This window comes from Zonotrichia leucophrys, chromosome 28, assembly GCF_028769735.1.
Source record: "Zonotrichia leucophrys gambelii isolate GWCS_2022_RI chromosome 28, RI_Zleu_2.0, whole genome shotgun sequence".
Classification (NCBI taxonomy): domain Eukaryota; kingdom Metazoa; phylum Chordata; class Aves; order Passeriformes; family Passerellidae; genus Zonotrichia; species Zonotrichia leucophrys.
Genome location: NC_088197.1, coordinates 5,074,043 through 5,089,112, shown reverse-complemented (window position 1 = coordinate 5,089,112; position 15,070 = coordinate 5,074,043). Strand labels below are relative to the sequence as shown.

Genomic DNA, 15,070 nt, shown 5'->3' with positions numbered 1-15,070 from the left:
GTTCCCCTCTTGACTGGGATAGAATCAGAGAATGGAATTGTGGAATATCCTGGGCTGGGAGGGTCTCAAGGGGGGCTGCAAGCCCAACCCATCACCTGGCATGGTGATGGGTTGGATTTGGTCAAGGGCTGGGCCTGCAGACCATGACCAAGGTGACCTCAGGGACCAGGATCCATCCCTCTCTGGCAGCCCTTTCCAATGTCCAATCCCTGTTTCTGGGAGGAATTTATTCCCTTCTGTCCATCCTAACCATCCCCTGGGCGAGGCTGTGGAGAGAAGCAGAAACTCCACAAATGGCAGAGTTTTGGAGACCCTTCATGGCCCCCAGCATTTCCTGAGCCCCCAAACCCAAATCCCATCCTCTGTGCCCTGGATTTGGATGGTGTCCAGGGACCAGGACTCTAAACCTGCCTGGGCAATGTCCAATCCCTGTTTCTGGGAGGAATTTACCCCTGGTGTCCATCCCAAACTTCCCCTGGGAGAGGCTGTGGAGAGAAGCAGAAACTCCACAAATGGCAGAGTTTTACAGACCCCCATCATCCCCTGAGCCCTAAAACCCAACTCCCATCCTTTCTGGATTTGGATTTGGATGGAGTTTGGGGAGCAGGACTCCAGCCCTCCCTGGCAGCCCTTTCCAGTGTCCAATCCCTCTTTCTGGGAGGAATTTATTCCCTTCTGTCCATCCTAAACTTCCCCTGGGAGAGGCTGTGGAGAGAAGCAGAAACTCCACAAATGGCAGAGTTTTGGAGACCCTTCATGGCCCAACCCAACTCCCAGCCTTTCTGGATTTGGATGGGGTTTGGGGAGCAGGACTCCATCCCTCCCTGGCAGCCCTTTCCAGTCTCCAATCCCTGTTTCTGAGAGGAATTTTCCCCTGGTGTCCATCCCAAACTTCCCCTTGGAGAGGCTGTGGAGAGAAGCAGAAACCCCACGAATGGCAGAGTTTTACAGACCCCCATCATCCCCTGACCCCCCCAAACCCACCTGCATGGCTTTGGCTGGGGAAGGGCACATTTTCCACGCTGCCCGTGGTGTTTTCTGTGCCTTGCAGACGTGGATGAGTGCGGGGCCATCCCGGGCGTGTGCGACGGAGGCGAGTGCACCAACACGGCGGGCAGCTACGTGTGCTCCTGCCCCCGAGGCTTCATCACCAGCCCCGACGGCTCCCGCTGCCTCGGTGAGGGGGAAAAGGAGGATTTTGGGGTGGGATTTGGGCCGGGAATGCCCGCACAGGACTTTGGGATGGTGCTGGGATAGCTGGGGAATTCTCCTTGCTCTCCATCCTGAGCCTGGCTGGGCTCGCTTGGTCTTTGTTCCTGTGCAGGATTTGGGGTGTGGAGGGGTCTCAGTGGTGGAATGGGGTGGGAAGGGTGTGAGGAGGAGGAGGAGGGTTGGGAGGAAGGTGTGGGGCTGGGAATGTGGGTGCAGTGAGAAAGGGATTGGGAGAGGAGCAGCGAGGAAGAGGTCGGGAGGAATGCCTTCAAAAAAATCCAAAATTCAAAAAATTCACTCCAACCTCCAGAGCCTGGAGTGAATTGTTTGGATTTTTAACAGATCAAAACTCCCTTCCTGTGAATATTTGACGGTCCATTGGTACCAAACTCCAGTTCCTGGGATAGGGGAGCAGCTCTGTGGTTACTCACACTCAGCAAATAAATCCCAGGGGTTTTTTTTCCCTGGTCTGAAAGTCCATTTGCCTTCAGGAAGATGCGGATGAGGAGATTTGGGAAGAGGAATTCCTCCAGCACAGGCAGGGATTGGTGGTGCAGGCACAGCTTTCTGTAGAAATGAATTCAGAAAAAAAAAATCAGCTCCAAATTCTTTTCTAGCCACGGATCCTGGAGCAGAATTAAATGTTTTAGTTCCAGGAGGGAAAAAAAAAAATGTTGTGAAGTGTGAGTAAAAAGTAAAGCCCAAGTGCTCTTGTTTGGGAAACTGATAGATTTTAATGGGAATGGAATTTTTCCCTGCTGTTTCCCAGCCCTGCCATGAGCCCAGAGGGGTGTGACAGCTCTGGGATGAGTCATGGGGACATTCCCCACTTTCCTTGAAACCAAGAGCTTCGAAAAACGAAAATAAATAAAATTAGGAAGCCCAGATTTAAAAATAGTGCGGAGCTGACCGAGCTGCAGTGGGCTCTGACTGCACCTGAGCTGGCTCTGGGTGCTGCAGCTCCTTTTTGGGACAGGCTGGGTTTGTTCTGGCACAACCCCCAGCTCCTGCTGGGCTGGCGCTGCCCTGGCACCCAAACCGTGCCAGCTCTGTCCCAGGAGGGTTTGTGTGGCGAGTTTGGGGTTCCAGGTTTGCATCCCGTGAAATAAAGCCAGGGAAGTGAAAATGGAGAAATAATGAACAATGTGGGCACTTTTAAAGCATCAGGAGAGGGGACATTGCCACACCCTGGAGGTGACAATGTAAAGGTGTTTAGGGGCACCAGCAGCAGGACCCTCTTCCCTTCCTGCTCTGCCAGACCCCAGACCCATTCTGGAATCATTCCTGTCCCTCAGAACGGGCAGGACCCCCTTCCCCTCCTGCTCTGCCAGACCCCAGACCCATCCTGGGATCATTCCTGTTCCCTCAGGATGGGCAGGACCCCCTTCCCGCTGCTCTGCCAGACCCCAGACCCATCCTGGAATCATTCCTGTCCCCTCAGGATGGGCAGGACCCCCTTCCCGCTGCTCTGCCAGACCCCAGACCCAGTCTGGAATTGTTCTTTTCCTCTCAGGATGAGCAGGACCCCCTTCCCTTCCTGCTCTGCCAGACCCCAGACCCATTCTGGGATCATTCCTGTCCCCTCAGGATGGGCAGGACCCATCCTGGAATCATTCCTGTCCCCTCAGGATGAGCAGGACCCCCTTCCCCCTGCCCTGCCAGACCCCAGACCCATCCTGGAATCATTCCTGTCCCTCAGGATGAGCAGGACCCCCTTCCCCTCCTGCTCTGCCAGACCCCAGACCCATTCTGGGATCATTCCTGTCCCCTCAGGATGGGCAGGACCCCCTTCCCTTCCTGCCCTGCCAGACCCCAGACCCATCCTGGGATCATTCCTGTCCCCTGAGGATGGGCAGGACCCCCTTCCCCTCCTGCCCTGCCAGACCCCAGACCCATCCTGGGATCATTCCTGTCCCCTCAGGATGAGCAGGACCCAGCCTGGGATCATTCCTGTCCCTCAGGATGAGCAGGACCCCCTTCCCTTCCTGCTCTGCCAGACCCCAGACCCATTCTGGAATCATTCCTGTCCCTCAGGATGAGCAGGACCCTCTTCCCCCTGCTCTGCCAGACCCCAGACCCATTCTGGGATCATTCCTGTCCCCTCAGGATGAGCAGGACCCTCTTCCCCCTGCTCTGCCAGACCCCAGACCCATCCTGGGATCATTCCTGTTCCCTCAGGATGGTCAGGACCCCCTTCCCTTCCCCTCCTGCCCTTCCATCCTGGCTGGACCTGGTCACCCCCAGGGCTCAGTGCCCACCTCTGAGCTCTCTCTAATCCCAGCTGGAATTTCCCCTCCCCTCTCTCCCGCAGCATTTTCTGCTTTTCTGGGGTTTTGTGCAAGCTGGTCCCAAACACCCCCGGGGCTTCTCCTCCCCTTCCTGAGGATTAGGGGCTGATCCAGCTTTGCTTCCAAATCCCCCTTCTCCAGGTCTGGCTTTGTGTCTGCTGGTGTTTTTGGTGGGTAAAGTTTCCTGAAAGGAGCAATTCCCCCAGAACCCAGCTCTGGGGAAGGAGCTGCTGCTTTGAACCGGGGTCACTGTGCCCTGGGGGTCCCCGAGCTGTGCTGGGAGCAAAATGCACCCCCAGCCCCAGATCAAACAGCCCCGGGCCATTAATCCCAATTACACTCCCGGGAAGTGGCAGCCACACCCCGGGAGACTTTCCCCCTCATTAACCGACTTGAGAAGAAGCAAGGTGGGAGAGCAGGAGGGGAAGATTCCAGGTTTTCCCGCAGGGCTTGGTGCCAGGTGGATGGAGCCTGCTGGATGTGAGAGACCCTCAGTGCCTTGGCCAGGAGCCACAAAATCCCCCCAGAAGGGGCAGGGTTGGGGTCAGGGGGGCCAGGCTGAGACAGGGGATGGCCGGGAGGGATTCCATGGGGACGGGCCCTCGGGAGCTGCCTGAGAGCGTGGTGGTGGCACATTGTGACTGTGTGTCTTCTTCCTTTCCTTGTCCCTGTCCTTGTCCCTGTCCCCATCCCCATCCTTGTCCCTCTCCCTTGTCCCTTTCCCTCTCCCTGTCCTTGTCCCTGTTCCTGTCCTTCTCCCTTTCTTTCTCCTTGTCCCTGTCCCCATCCCTGTCCCTGTCCTTGTCCCCATCCCTGTCCCTTTCCCTCTCCCTGTCCTTCTCCCTGTCCTTTTCCCTTTCTTTCTCCCTGTCCTCACCCCTGTCCCTGTCCTTGTCCTCATCCCTGTCCCTCTTCCTGTCTCTCTCCCTCTCCTCATTCCTGTCCCCATCCCTGTCCCTTTCCCTGTTCCTGTCCCTGTCCCTTTCCCTCTCCCTGTCTTTGTCCCTGTTCCTGTCCCATTCCCTTTCTTTCTCCCTGTCCCTGTCCCCATCCATCCCTATCCCCATCCCTCTCCCTGTCCCCATCCCTGTTCCATCCCTGTCCCTCTCCTCATCCCTGTCCTCATCCCTGTTCCTCTCCTTGTCCTTGTCCCCATCCCTGTCCCCGTTCCGGTCTCTCTCCCCTTTTCCCATCCCTCTCCCTTTCCCTGTCCCTGTCCCTCTTCCCATTCCTCTTCCTCTCCCCACCCGGTCCCCACCCCATCCCCACCCTGTCCCCGCTCTGTCCCCGCCCTGTCCCCGCTCTGTCCCCTCAGACCAGCGCCTGGGCACGTGTTTCTCGGCGCTGCTGGGCGGTCGCTGTGCCGGGGACGTTCCGGGCCAGGCCAGCAGGATGCAGTGCTGCTGCGACTCGGGGCGCTGCTGGGCCATCGGCCAGACCCCCGAGGTGTGCCCCGTGCGGGGCTCGGGTGAGTCACCCCAAAACCGGCACCCCAAAACCAGCACCGAAAACCCTATACCCCAAAACCGGCACCCCAAAACCAGCACCGAAAACCCTATACCCCAAAACCGGCACCCCAAAACCGGCATCACAAAACCCTGCACCCCAAACCCGGCACCCCAAAACCAGCACCGAAAACCCTGTACCCCAAAACCCTATACCCCAAAACCGACACCCCAAAACCGGCATCCCAAAATCCTGCACCCCACCTTGGTGAGCTGAACCTTGGTGAGTCCAGGGATGGAGCCACATCTCTGTGCATCCATCCCCTCCTTCAGCCCCAGCTCTGAGCAGGGCAGAGCTTCTCCATGCCCATCCTTCCCTGCCTGGAGGGACCCCTCGGTGCCAGATGTCCCAAAATTCCTCTGCCAGACCCCCTGGCCCCACCATGGGGCGAGGGGTGTTCAATCCCTCCTGGTCCTTCTGCCCTGTTCCCATCATTTCCTATTCCCATTCCCACCGTGGGCTGGGGGGGTGTTCAATCCCTCCTCATCCTTCTTCCCCATTCCCACCATTTCCTACCCCCATTCCCACCAGGACCCACCCTTTGCTGCAGGCACTGCACCCAAAGCTCTCTTTTGTTTCAGACGAGTACCGCAGGCTGTGCATCGAGGGGCTCCCGGTCATGCCAGGCTTCCCCGGGATGAACTTCCCAGGAATTCCCTCATTCGTGCCCAACGGGGTCGGGCCGGGACTCAACGGGCCCGGGGGCATCGGGCCCAACGGGGCCAACGGGCAGGGCGGGATCCCGGGGCTGCCCGGGATGAGCCAGGGGAGCTCCAGCATCGGTAATTCCGCCTTTGTCCCAGTTTGTCCTGCCTTTGTCCCGGTTTGTCCCGGCTTTATCCCACCTTTGTCCTGCCTGCCCAGCCCCAGGGCAGCCTCCCCAGGGCTGGAATGCCGCTCACACGGGGTTATCCTGGCTCGGGGGACAGCTGGGATGTGGCGCTGATGCTGAGCCCCCACTCGGATCCAGCGAGGCTGGGTCTGCTCTGGAATCACTCCTTGGTTCCCAAATAGGCTCCCAAAAGCTCCAGATGGGAGCAGAGCTTTCCCATCAGCATCTCAGTCTCATCCTCCCCACCTTGCACCACTCTGACATCCCCCCACAGAGCTCCTGGGACATCCAAGGGGTCCCCAACCCTCCCTGTGTCCCCCAGGAACTGCCATCCCATCCTGAGACATGGGGACATCCCAGGGCTCCATAACCCTTCCCAGTGCTTCACCCAAGGGCTCCCCAACCCTCCCTGTGCTTCCCAGGAACTGCCATCCCATCCTGAGACCTGGGGACATCCAAGGGGATCCCCAGCCTTGCCTGTGTCCCCCAGGAACTGCCATCCCATTCTGAGTTCTGGGGACATCCCAGGGCTCCATAACCCTTCCCAGTGCTTCACCCAAGGGTTCCCCAATCCTCCCTGTGTCCCCCAGGAACTGCCATCCCATTCTGAGTCCTGGGGACATCCCAGGGCTCCCCAACCCTCTCTGTGTCCCCCAGGAACTGCCATCCCATCCTGAGACCTGGGGACATCCCAGGGCTCCCCAATCCCTCCCAGTGCTTCCCCCAAGGGCTCCCCAACCCTCTGTGTGCCCCCCAGGAACAGCCACCTCATCCTGAGTTCTTGGGACATCCCAGGGCTCCCCAACCCCTCCCAGTGCTTCCCCCAAGGGCTCCCCAACCCTCTGTGTGCCCCCCAGGAACAGCCACCCTGAACCAGACCATCGACATCTGCAAACACTTCACCAACCTGTGCCTGAACGGGCGCTGCATCCCCACGCCGTCCAGCTACCGCTGCGAGTGCAACATGGGCTACAAGCAGGACGTCCGCGGGGAGTGCATCGGTGAGAGGGGCTCTCCCAGAGCCCCAGGGCTCCCCCAGGCTGCTCTCGCTGCTCCTGGGCTCTGCTGTGCCTCAGGGTCCCTCACACGTGGGGTTTTTTTTGCCCCTCGCAGATGTGGATGAGTGCTCGAGCAGCCCCTGCGTCCACGGTGACTGCGTCAACACGCCGGGCTCCTACCACTGCAAGTGCCACGAGGGCTTCCAGAGCACCCCCACCAAGCAGGCCTGCATTGGTAAGGGCTGTCCCCCCCCTTTCTTCTGGGTGGCAGAGGGGTCAGCAGAGCCCCTGGCCCCCAAAAAGGGTGGTAGAGGTGAAATGCAGAGAGGGATCCCCAGCAGGGCTGGGTGTGGGATGGGATCCCTCCAGAAGTTTCCTCTGCCTTGGCTTGCCTTAAAATTTTCTGGTGGCAATCAAAGGAGCTGCAGAGTCCTCCCCATGAACAGAATTCTGTTGGGAGAACTTTATTTGACAAAAAGGGGGGTTCTGGGCCATGTTGGTGTGGATGCAGCATTTCCAGCAAGGCTGCAAGCTGCCAAGAGGCTGCTGAAGGTGAGGGACTGCCAAAAAAGAGGGATGGGGAGGGACTGTTCCACATGGGAACAGTGAGAAAAGGCAGTGCCCAAGCTTTGAAATGTTCATTTTCATCCTTCCTGACAAAGTGGCTTCCAAAGCCTCCCCCACTGCCCAGAAAGGTGAAAAGATTCCAATTTCCCAAGTGGGATTTTTGAAGATGAATTCCTGTGTCTGAAGGCACTGAGAGTTTCTCACAGGGGATGTTGAGCTGGGGCCGCTCCTGTCTCTCCCAGCTGCCACTTTTTGGTGCTTTCCCTGCAGACATTGACGAGTGCATCATGAACGGGGTGATGTGCAGGAACGGGCGCTGCGTCAACACCGACGGCAGCTTCCAGTGCATCTGCAACGCCGGCTTCGAGATCACCCCCGACGGCAAGAACTGCGTGGGTGAGGCTCCCCTGGCCCCAGCAGCCCAGGGCTGGGCTGGGACCACCTCCTCCCTGGGCTGTGCCCCAGGAGAGGGCTGGGGAGGTGTTTCTGTGAGGGGGTTTGGGGTGCAGGGATCAGCAGGGCTGGGGCAGGACAGCTCTGACCAGGAAAGGTGACCCTGGGCTTGGAGCTGATGCTCTTGGAGGTTCCCCCTCAGCCTTGAGGCCCAGCACCCACAGTTTTGCCTGGACATCTCTGACCAGGAAAGGTGACCCTGGGCTTGGAGCTGATGCTCTTGGAGGTTCCCCCTCCATTTCCCCCTCAGCCTTGAGGCCCAGCACCCACAGTTTTGCCTGGAGGAGGACATCTCTGACCAGGAAAGGTGACCCTGGGCTTGGAGCTGATGCTCTTGGAGGTTTCCCCTCCATTTCCCCCTCAACTTTGAGGCCCAGCACCCACAGTTTTGCCTGGACAGCTCTGACCAGGAAAGGTGACCCTGGGCTTGGAGCTGATGCTCTTGGAGGTTCCCCCTCCATTTCCCCCTCAGTCTTGAGTCCCAGCACCCACAGTTTTGCCTGGAGCAGGACAGCTCTGACCAGGAAAGGTGACCCTGGGCTTGGAGCTGATGCTCTTGGAGGTTCCCCAACCATGTCCCTTTCTGCTTTGAGGCCCAGCACCCACAGTTTGGCCATGGGATGGGGCACAGGGGGGTTTGGGCCACAGGAGGGTCTTGCTGCAGCTCCGGGGTGCTGTGTGTGCCCCCAGACCACGACGAGTGTGCCACCACCAACATGTGCCTCAACGGGATGTGCATCAACGAGGACGGGAGCTTCAAGTGCATCTGCAAACCCGGCTTTGTCCTGGCTCCCAACGGGCGCTACTGCGTGGGTGAGTGAGCCCCAGGTGGGCTCTTCCTACCCCCAGCCCCTGCCCACATTCCTCAGGGCACCTGTGAGCTCCTCAGGGCAAGGGGAGATGAGAAATCCAAGGGTGTCTCCAGGCAGCTCCTGCTGTGCTGCCAGAAATTGGCCCTTTGTGGCAGAATGGGCAAAAAGGGGAAAGGTTCTCATGTCCTGAGCCCCTGTCTGTGTGTCCTGAGCCCCTGTCTGTGTGTCCTGAGCCTCTCTCAGTGTCTTTGACCCTCTGTTTTAGTGTCCTGAGCCTCTTTCAGTGTGACCTGAGCCTTGTCTCTGTGTCCTGATTCCCTCTCTGTGTGTCCTGAGCCTCCCTCTGCATGTTCAAACTGCTGTCCATGTGTCCTGATGCCTTGTCAGTGTGTCCCGAGCCTCTTTCTGTGTCTGTGTGACCTGACCATTGTCCTGTGTCCTGGGCCCCTCTCTGCATGTCCTGAGCTCCGGCCCACGTGTTCTGCCCCTGTTCATGTGTCCCAGCCCTCTCTCTGTGCATCCCAGCCCTCTCCTCATATCCAGCCCTCTCTCCATGTGTCCCAGTCCCCTTTCCTCATGTCCCAGCCTTCTCTCTGTGTGTCCCAACCCTCTCTCCTCATGTCCCAACCCTCTCTCTGTGTGTCCCAGTCCCCTCTCTCTCTCCATGTGTCCCAGACCTTTCCATGTGTCCCAATCCCCTTTCCTCATGTCCCAACCCTCTCTCCTCATGTCCCACCCCTCTCTCCCTGTCCCCCACCCCTCTCCCAGTGTCCCACCCCCCGATCTCACCCCTCTCCTGCCCTGCCCTGCCCAGACATCGACGAGTGCGAGACGCCGGGGATCTGCATGAACGGCTGGTGCATCAACACCGAGGGCTCGTTCCGCTGCGAGTGCCTGGGGGGCCTGGCCATCGGCGTGGACGGCCGCGTCTGCGTGGACACCCACATGCGCAGCACCTGCTACGGGGGCATCAAGAAGGGCACCTGCGCCCGCCCCTTCCCCGGCGCCGTCACCAAGTCCGAGTGCTGCTGCGCCAACCCCGACCACGGCTTCGGGGAGCCCTGCCAGCCCTGCCCGGCCAAGAACTCGGGTGAGGCCACGCCGGGCTGGGCCGTGGCGTTGGTTGGGACATCATCCATAATCTACAATCCATAATCCATAATCCACAATCTATAATCCTTAATCAATAATCAATAATCCATATCCACAATCAATATCCATAATATATCCATATCTATTATCCATATCCATAATCTATAATATATCCATATCCACAATCAATATACATAATCCATATCAATAATCCATAATATATCCATATCCATAATCCATATCCATAATCTATAATATGTCCGTATCCATAATCAATATCCATATTCCATACCAATAATCCATAATATATCCATATCCATAATCCATATCCATAATCTATAATATATCCATATCCATAATCAATATCCATAATCCATATCCATAATCAACAATGATAACCCATAATCAATATCCATAATCCATAATTATATCCATATCCATAATCCATATCCATACTCCACAATCCATAACCAATATCCATAATGCATACTATATCCATAATCCATAGTGAATATCCATAATCCATATCAATAATCCACATATATCCATATCCATAATCCATAATGAATATCCATAATCAATATCCATAATCCATAATATATCCATATCCAGATCCATAATGAATATCCATAATCCATAATCATATCCATAACCCATAATTTATGGATAAATTATAAACGGGGTGGAAGTTGGAAATGGGAATATCAGCATTAAAATGCACAAGGTCACAGCAGCAAGGCTGGGAGAGCTCAGGGGAGCTTGGACCGTGCTCCCAGGCACAGGTGGCATTGTTGGGGTGTCTGGGCTGCTCCAGGGTTTGGGCTGGACGATCCTTGGGGTCCCTCCCAGCTCAGCTCGTTCTGTGACTGTGTTGTGTGAGCATAAACAGGCCTAGAACTGCCCCTGTGACAAACACAGAATTAAACCTCGGTGGGTTGAAGCCCTCAGCTCAGTGCAGCTCCCTGAGGGGAATGTCCTGCCAGGCTGATGGCTCTGTTGTGCTCTGTCCCCAGCGGAATTCCAGGCTCTCTGCAGCAGCGGCATCGGGATCACGGCTGATGGCAGAGGTGGGTGCAGGACTCCAGAGGTGGGTGCAGGATTCCTCAGGGGCATCCAGGATTCCTCAGGAGCATGTAGGATTGCTCAGGAGCATGCAAGATTCCTCAGGGGTGTACAGGATTCCTCAGGGGCATCCAGGATTCCTCAGGAGCATGCAGGATTGCTCAGGAGCATGCAAGATTCCTCAGGGGTGTACAGGATTCCTCAGGGGCATGCAGGATTCCTCAGGAGCATCCAGGATTCCTCAGGAGCATGCAAGATTCCTCAGGGGTGTACAGGATTCCTCAGGGGCATCCAGGATTCCTCAGGAGCATGCAGGATTCCACAGGCACATCCCACAGCACCCTCAGCTGCTTTTCCTGTGGGAGCTGTGCCAGGAGATCTTGGGCTCCCATCCCTGCTGTGATGGGAATGAGCAGTGGGACCCTCCTCGTTGTTCCCCTCCTCTGCTCTCCAGCTCCTCCTCGGGGTGTCCCAGGCTGAGGGAGGTGACAAACTGTGCTGCCAAGGGGCGGCTTTGAGTTCCAAGAGGTGCCAGTGCCAGCCCTGGGCAGTGCTTGGATCAGCAGGGAGAGCACAGAGCAGCCAGGCAGCCCTGCCAAGCCTTCCAGAGGCAAAGCCCTGGTGGCTCCTTGGGCTCCCATCCAGGGCTCCTTGTCCTGGCCAGCAGCAGTCCCATGGGAATGATGAGACTCTTTCTAGCAAGGCCACGCTCTGGTCATTCCACCCCTGCCTGGAGCCAGGGCTGCACACTCAGAGCTCTCCAGGCTGGGTTTCCCTCAATGGAACTGAGCTCCAAGAGCGTGGGGACAAAGGCCAGCAGTGCCTGGGCAGCCGTGGCCATCTGGCACTGCAGGGACACTGTGGTGCCAGCACAGACTGCCTGGGCTGGGCCAGGCTGGGGCTTGCCAGGCTGAAATCTCTGCCCTGGCACCAGGCTGGGGCTTGCCAGGCTGAAATCTCTGCCCTGGCACCAGGGCTTGGCTCCAAAAGAGCAGAGGAAGGGATGCTGCTGCAAGGAAGGGGCAGTGCCCACCTGGCTGCCACCCTTCTGGGTCACCCAGTGCTGGACCCAGGGATAATTCAATTCCTGAGCTTAGAACTGGGATAAAGAACACTCTGGGATGTCACACAGGGATCTGAGAGCCCTTGGCATTAAACTGGGCTAATCCCAGCCCCTTATCCAGCTCTCTCCTCCTGAGCTCAGAGCCCCAGGCTGGCTCAGGGCATGGAGAAGCTGTGGCTGCCCCATCCTTGGACTGCCCAAGGCCAGCCTGGAATGGTGGAATTGGAACAAGATGGGCTTTGAGGTCCCTCCCAACCCAAACTACTCTGGGACTCCACAATTCCTGCAGTGAGGAGCCAGGGGTGAAATGTTTCTCTCTTTGCCTTTGCTGGGCTCCACCTCACGTGTCTCTTTTTGCCTGTCAGACATCAACGAGTGCGCCCTGAACCCCGACATCTGCCCCAACGGGATGTGTGAGAACCTGCGGGGCAGCTACCGCTGCATCTGCAACCTGGGCTACGAGTCCGACCCCACGGGCAAGAACTGCGTGGGTGAGTCAGGGCTGGGGCTCTGGGGGGCTCAGGGGGTGCCAGGCACCTCCAGGAGCTGCTGCAGCCCCTGGTCCCCTCCAGCACCATCCAAATCCTCCCCAGCAGCTGGGCTGGGGGGAGAATGGGAAGGGTGGAAGCTGGAGAGCTCATGGGTTGGGATAAGGATTTCAGTGGGGAAAGGAAAACAAGGAATCTGTTCCCTGCTCCTGTGGGCTGGGGTTCAGCAGCTCTGATTTCTGCTCTGGGAGCAGGGACAGGACCCAGGGAGTGGCTGGAGCTGTGCCAGGGAGGTGGGATGGACAGCAGAGAAATGTTCTGGAATTTGGGATGGAGATCAGGGGAAGGTTCAGGGGTTTGGGATGGAGATCAGGGGAAGGTTCAGGGATTTGGGATGGAGATCAGGGAAAGGTTCAGGGATTTGGGATGGAGATCAGGGAAAGGTTCAGGGGGTCTGGGATGGAGATGAGGGAAAGGTACAGGGATTTGGGATGGAGATCAGGGAGAGGTTCAAAGATTTGGGATGGAGATCAGGGGAAGGTTCAGGGATTTGGGATGGAGGTCAGGGGAAGGTTAAGAGGGTTTGGGATGGAGATCAGGGAGAGATTCTGGGATTTGGGAGGTGTAGGAGAGTTGAGGGAGGGAGATCAGGGAGAGATTCTGGGATTTGGGATGGAGATCAGGGAAAGGTTCAGGGGTTTGGGATGGAGATCAAGGAAAGGTTCAGGGGTTTGGGATGGAGATCAGGGAAAGGCTCAGGGTTTTGGGATGGAGATCAGGGAAAGGTTCAGGGATTTGGGATGGAGATCAGGGAAAGGTTCAGGGATTTGGGATGGAGATCAGGGAAAGGTTCAGGGATTTGGGATGGAGATCAGGGAAAGGTTCAGGGGTTTGGGATGGAGATCAGGGAAAGGTTCAGGGGTTTGGGATGGAGATCAGGGAAAGATTCTGGGATTTGGGAGGTGTAGGAGAGTTGAGGGAGGGAGATCAGGGAGAGGTTCTGGGATTTGGGATGGAGATCAGGGAAAGGTTCAGGGGTTTGGGATGGAGATCAGGGAAAGGTTCAGGGATTTGGGATGGAGATCAGGGGAAGGTTCAGGGGTTTGGGATGGAGATCAAGGAAAGGTTCAGGGATTTGGGAGGGAGATCAAGGAAAGGTTCAGGGATTTGGGATGGAGATCAAGGAAAGATTCAGGGGTTTGGGATGGAGATCAGGGGAAGGTTAAGAGGGTTTGGGATGGTGATCAGGGAAAGGTTCAGGGATTTGGGATGGAGATCAGGGAAAGGTTCAGGGATTTGGGATGGAGATCAGGGAAAGGTTCTGGGATGGACATGAGGAAAGGTTCAGGGATTTGGGATGGAGGTCAGGGAAAGGTTCAGGGGTTTGGGATGGAGATCAGGGAAAGGTTCAGGGATTTGGGATGGAGATCAGGGAAAGGTTCAGGGGTTTGGGATGGAGATCAGGGAAAGGTTCTTCCCCCTGAGGGTGGTGAGCGCTGAATTCCCCAGGGAATGGCCCCATCCCAGCCCTGCCAGAGCTCCAGGAGCCTTTGGACACCACTCTGGGACAGACTGGGATTGTTGGGGAGCCTGTGCAGGGCCAGGGATTGGATCAGATCCTGTGGGTCCCTCCCGTGACTGCGTGAGGGAAATTAACCCTTCCCAGCCCAAAGCAGCTCACGGATGCTCACATCTGTCCCCAGATGTGGACGAGTGCAGCGTCAACCGGCTGCTGTGTGACAACGGGCTGTGCAGGAACACCCCTGGCAGCTACACCTGCACCTGCCCCAAGGGCTTCGTGTTCCGCACCGAGACCGACACCTGCGAAGGTAACGGGGCCGGGCAGCCCCAGAATCTGCAAAAACACAGCCCGAGCTCCTGCCTGGGGCTGCAAATCCCTGCTTCCCTTCCCTCTGCACTGCTCTGCGCTGCAGCAGCTGCATCTTTGGGGTTCAGGGGGTTTTAACTCATTTTTAGGGTTTTTTTCCTATGGTTTTAGTGATATTTCCCACTGGGTTCAAAGCAGAATGGGCACCTGACCCCAGAACATCTGAGCCTGGAAACCAGAGCAATTTCCTCCAGGGCCACAAAATTTGAGCTTGAGGCCTGACCAAAATTGCAAGGTTTGGGGAATTTGATTGAAAGGCTGTGATTTGGAGGAGGAAAAAATGGTTTCCTGTGCGCAGAGGCCTCAAATATTTGAGAACTGGCACTTTGCACACAAGTGCTCCAACCACCCTCAATCCAAATACTTTTTGTAAATCTTGTATTTTTTTGATATTGTTATTAGGGCTCTCTATATTACATGTTTCTAGCTATAATTTATGTATTTATATGGAATTTTTAATATGATTTATAATTTATTATTTATCTATATATTATGCAGTATTTCTTACATTCTACACTATATTATTATACAATATATATATTATATATACTATAGAATAGAATATATAATATACAATATGTAATATATAATTTCGATTATATAATATATATAACATACCATATTATAAATATTTGATATACTATATATATTGGTTTATTATATAATATTTTTATGTTTTATATCATTATTATATCACAACATATTTATGTACTACACACTTTATACATTTATATTTTTATATGTATTTATATTTTATATATAAATATATATTTTAACATATTTTAAATTATATTATTATATTTAAAACA

The 15,070-nt window shown here is 55.7% G+C and overlaps 1 protein-coding gene across 6 annotated transcripts in view; it reads left to right on the top strand.

The window, feature by feature from the left end:
• FBN3 (fibrillin 3) overlaps positions 1-15,070 on the top strand; it is a 78,328-nt gene that overhangs the window by 33,483 nt on the left and 29,775 nt on the right. For 5 of the 6 annotated variants that reach the window (XM_064734302.1, XM_064734301.1, XM_064734304.1 and 2 more), the window contains 11 exons: positions 1,052-1,177; positions 4,816-4,968; positions 5,588-5,788; positions 6,696-6,839; positions 6,952-7,071; positions 7,674-7,799; positions 8,547-8,669; positions 9,483-9,758; positions 10,774-10,827; positions 12,251-12,376; positions 14,077-14,202. In XM_064734302.1, coding sequence (XP_064590372.1) covers positions 1,052-1,177; positions 4,816-4,968; positions 5,588-5,788; positions 6,696-6,839; positions 6,952-7,071; positions 7,674-7,799; positions 8,547-8,669; positions 9,483-9,758; positions 10,774-10,827; positions 12,251-12,376; positions 14,077-14,202 — 1,575 coding nt within the window. Of the gene's footprint in view, positions 1-1,051; positions 1,178-3,941; positions 3,981-4,815; positions 4,969-5,587; positions 5,789-6,695; positions 6,840-6,951; positions 7,072-7,673; positions 7,800-8,546; positions 8,670-9,482; positions 9,759-10,773; positions 10,828-12,250; positions 12,377-14,076; positions 14,203-15,070 lie in introns of those variants that run through there. The other variant, XM_064734306.1, reaches the window with a different exon arrangement.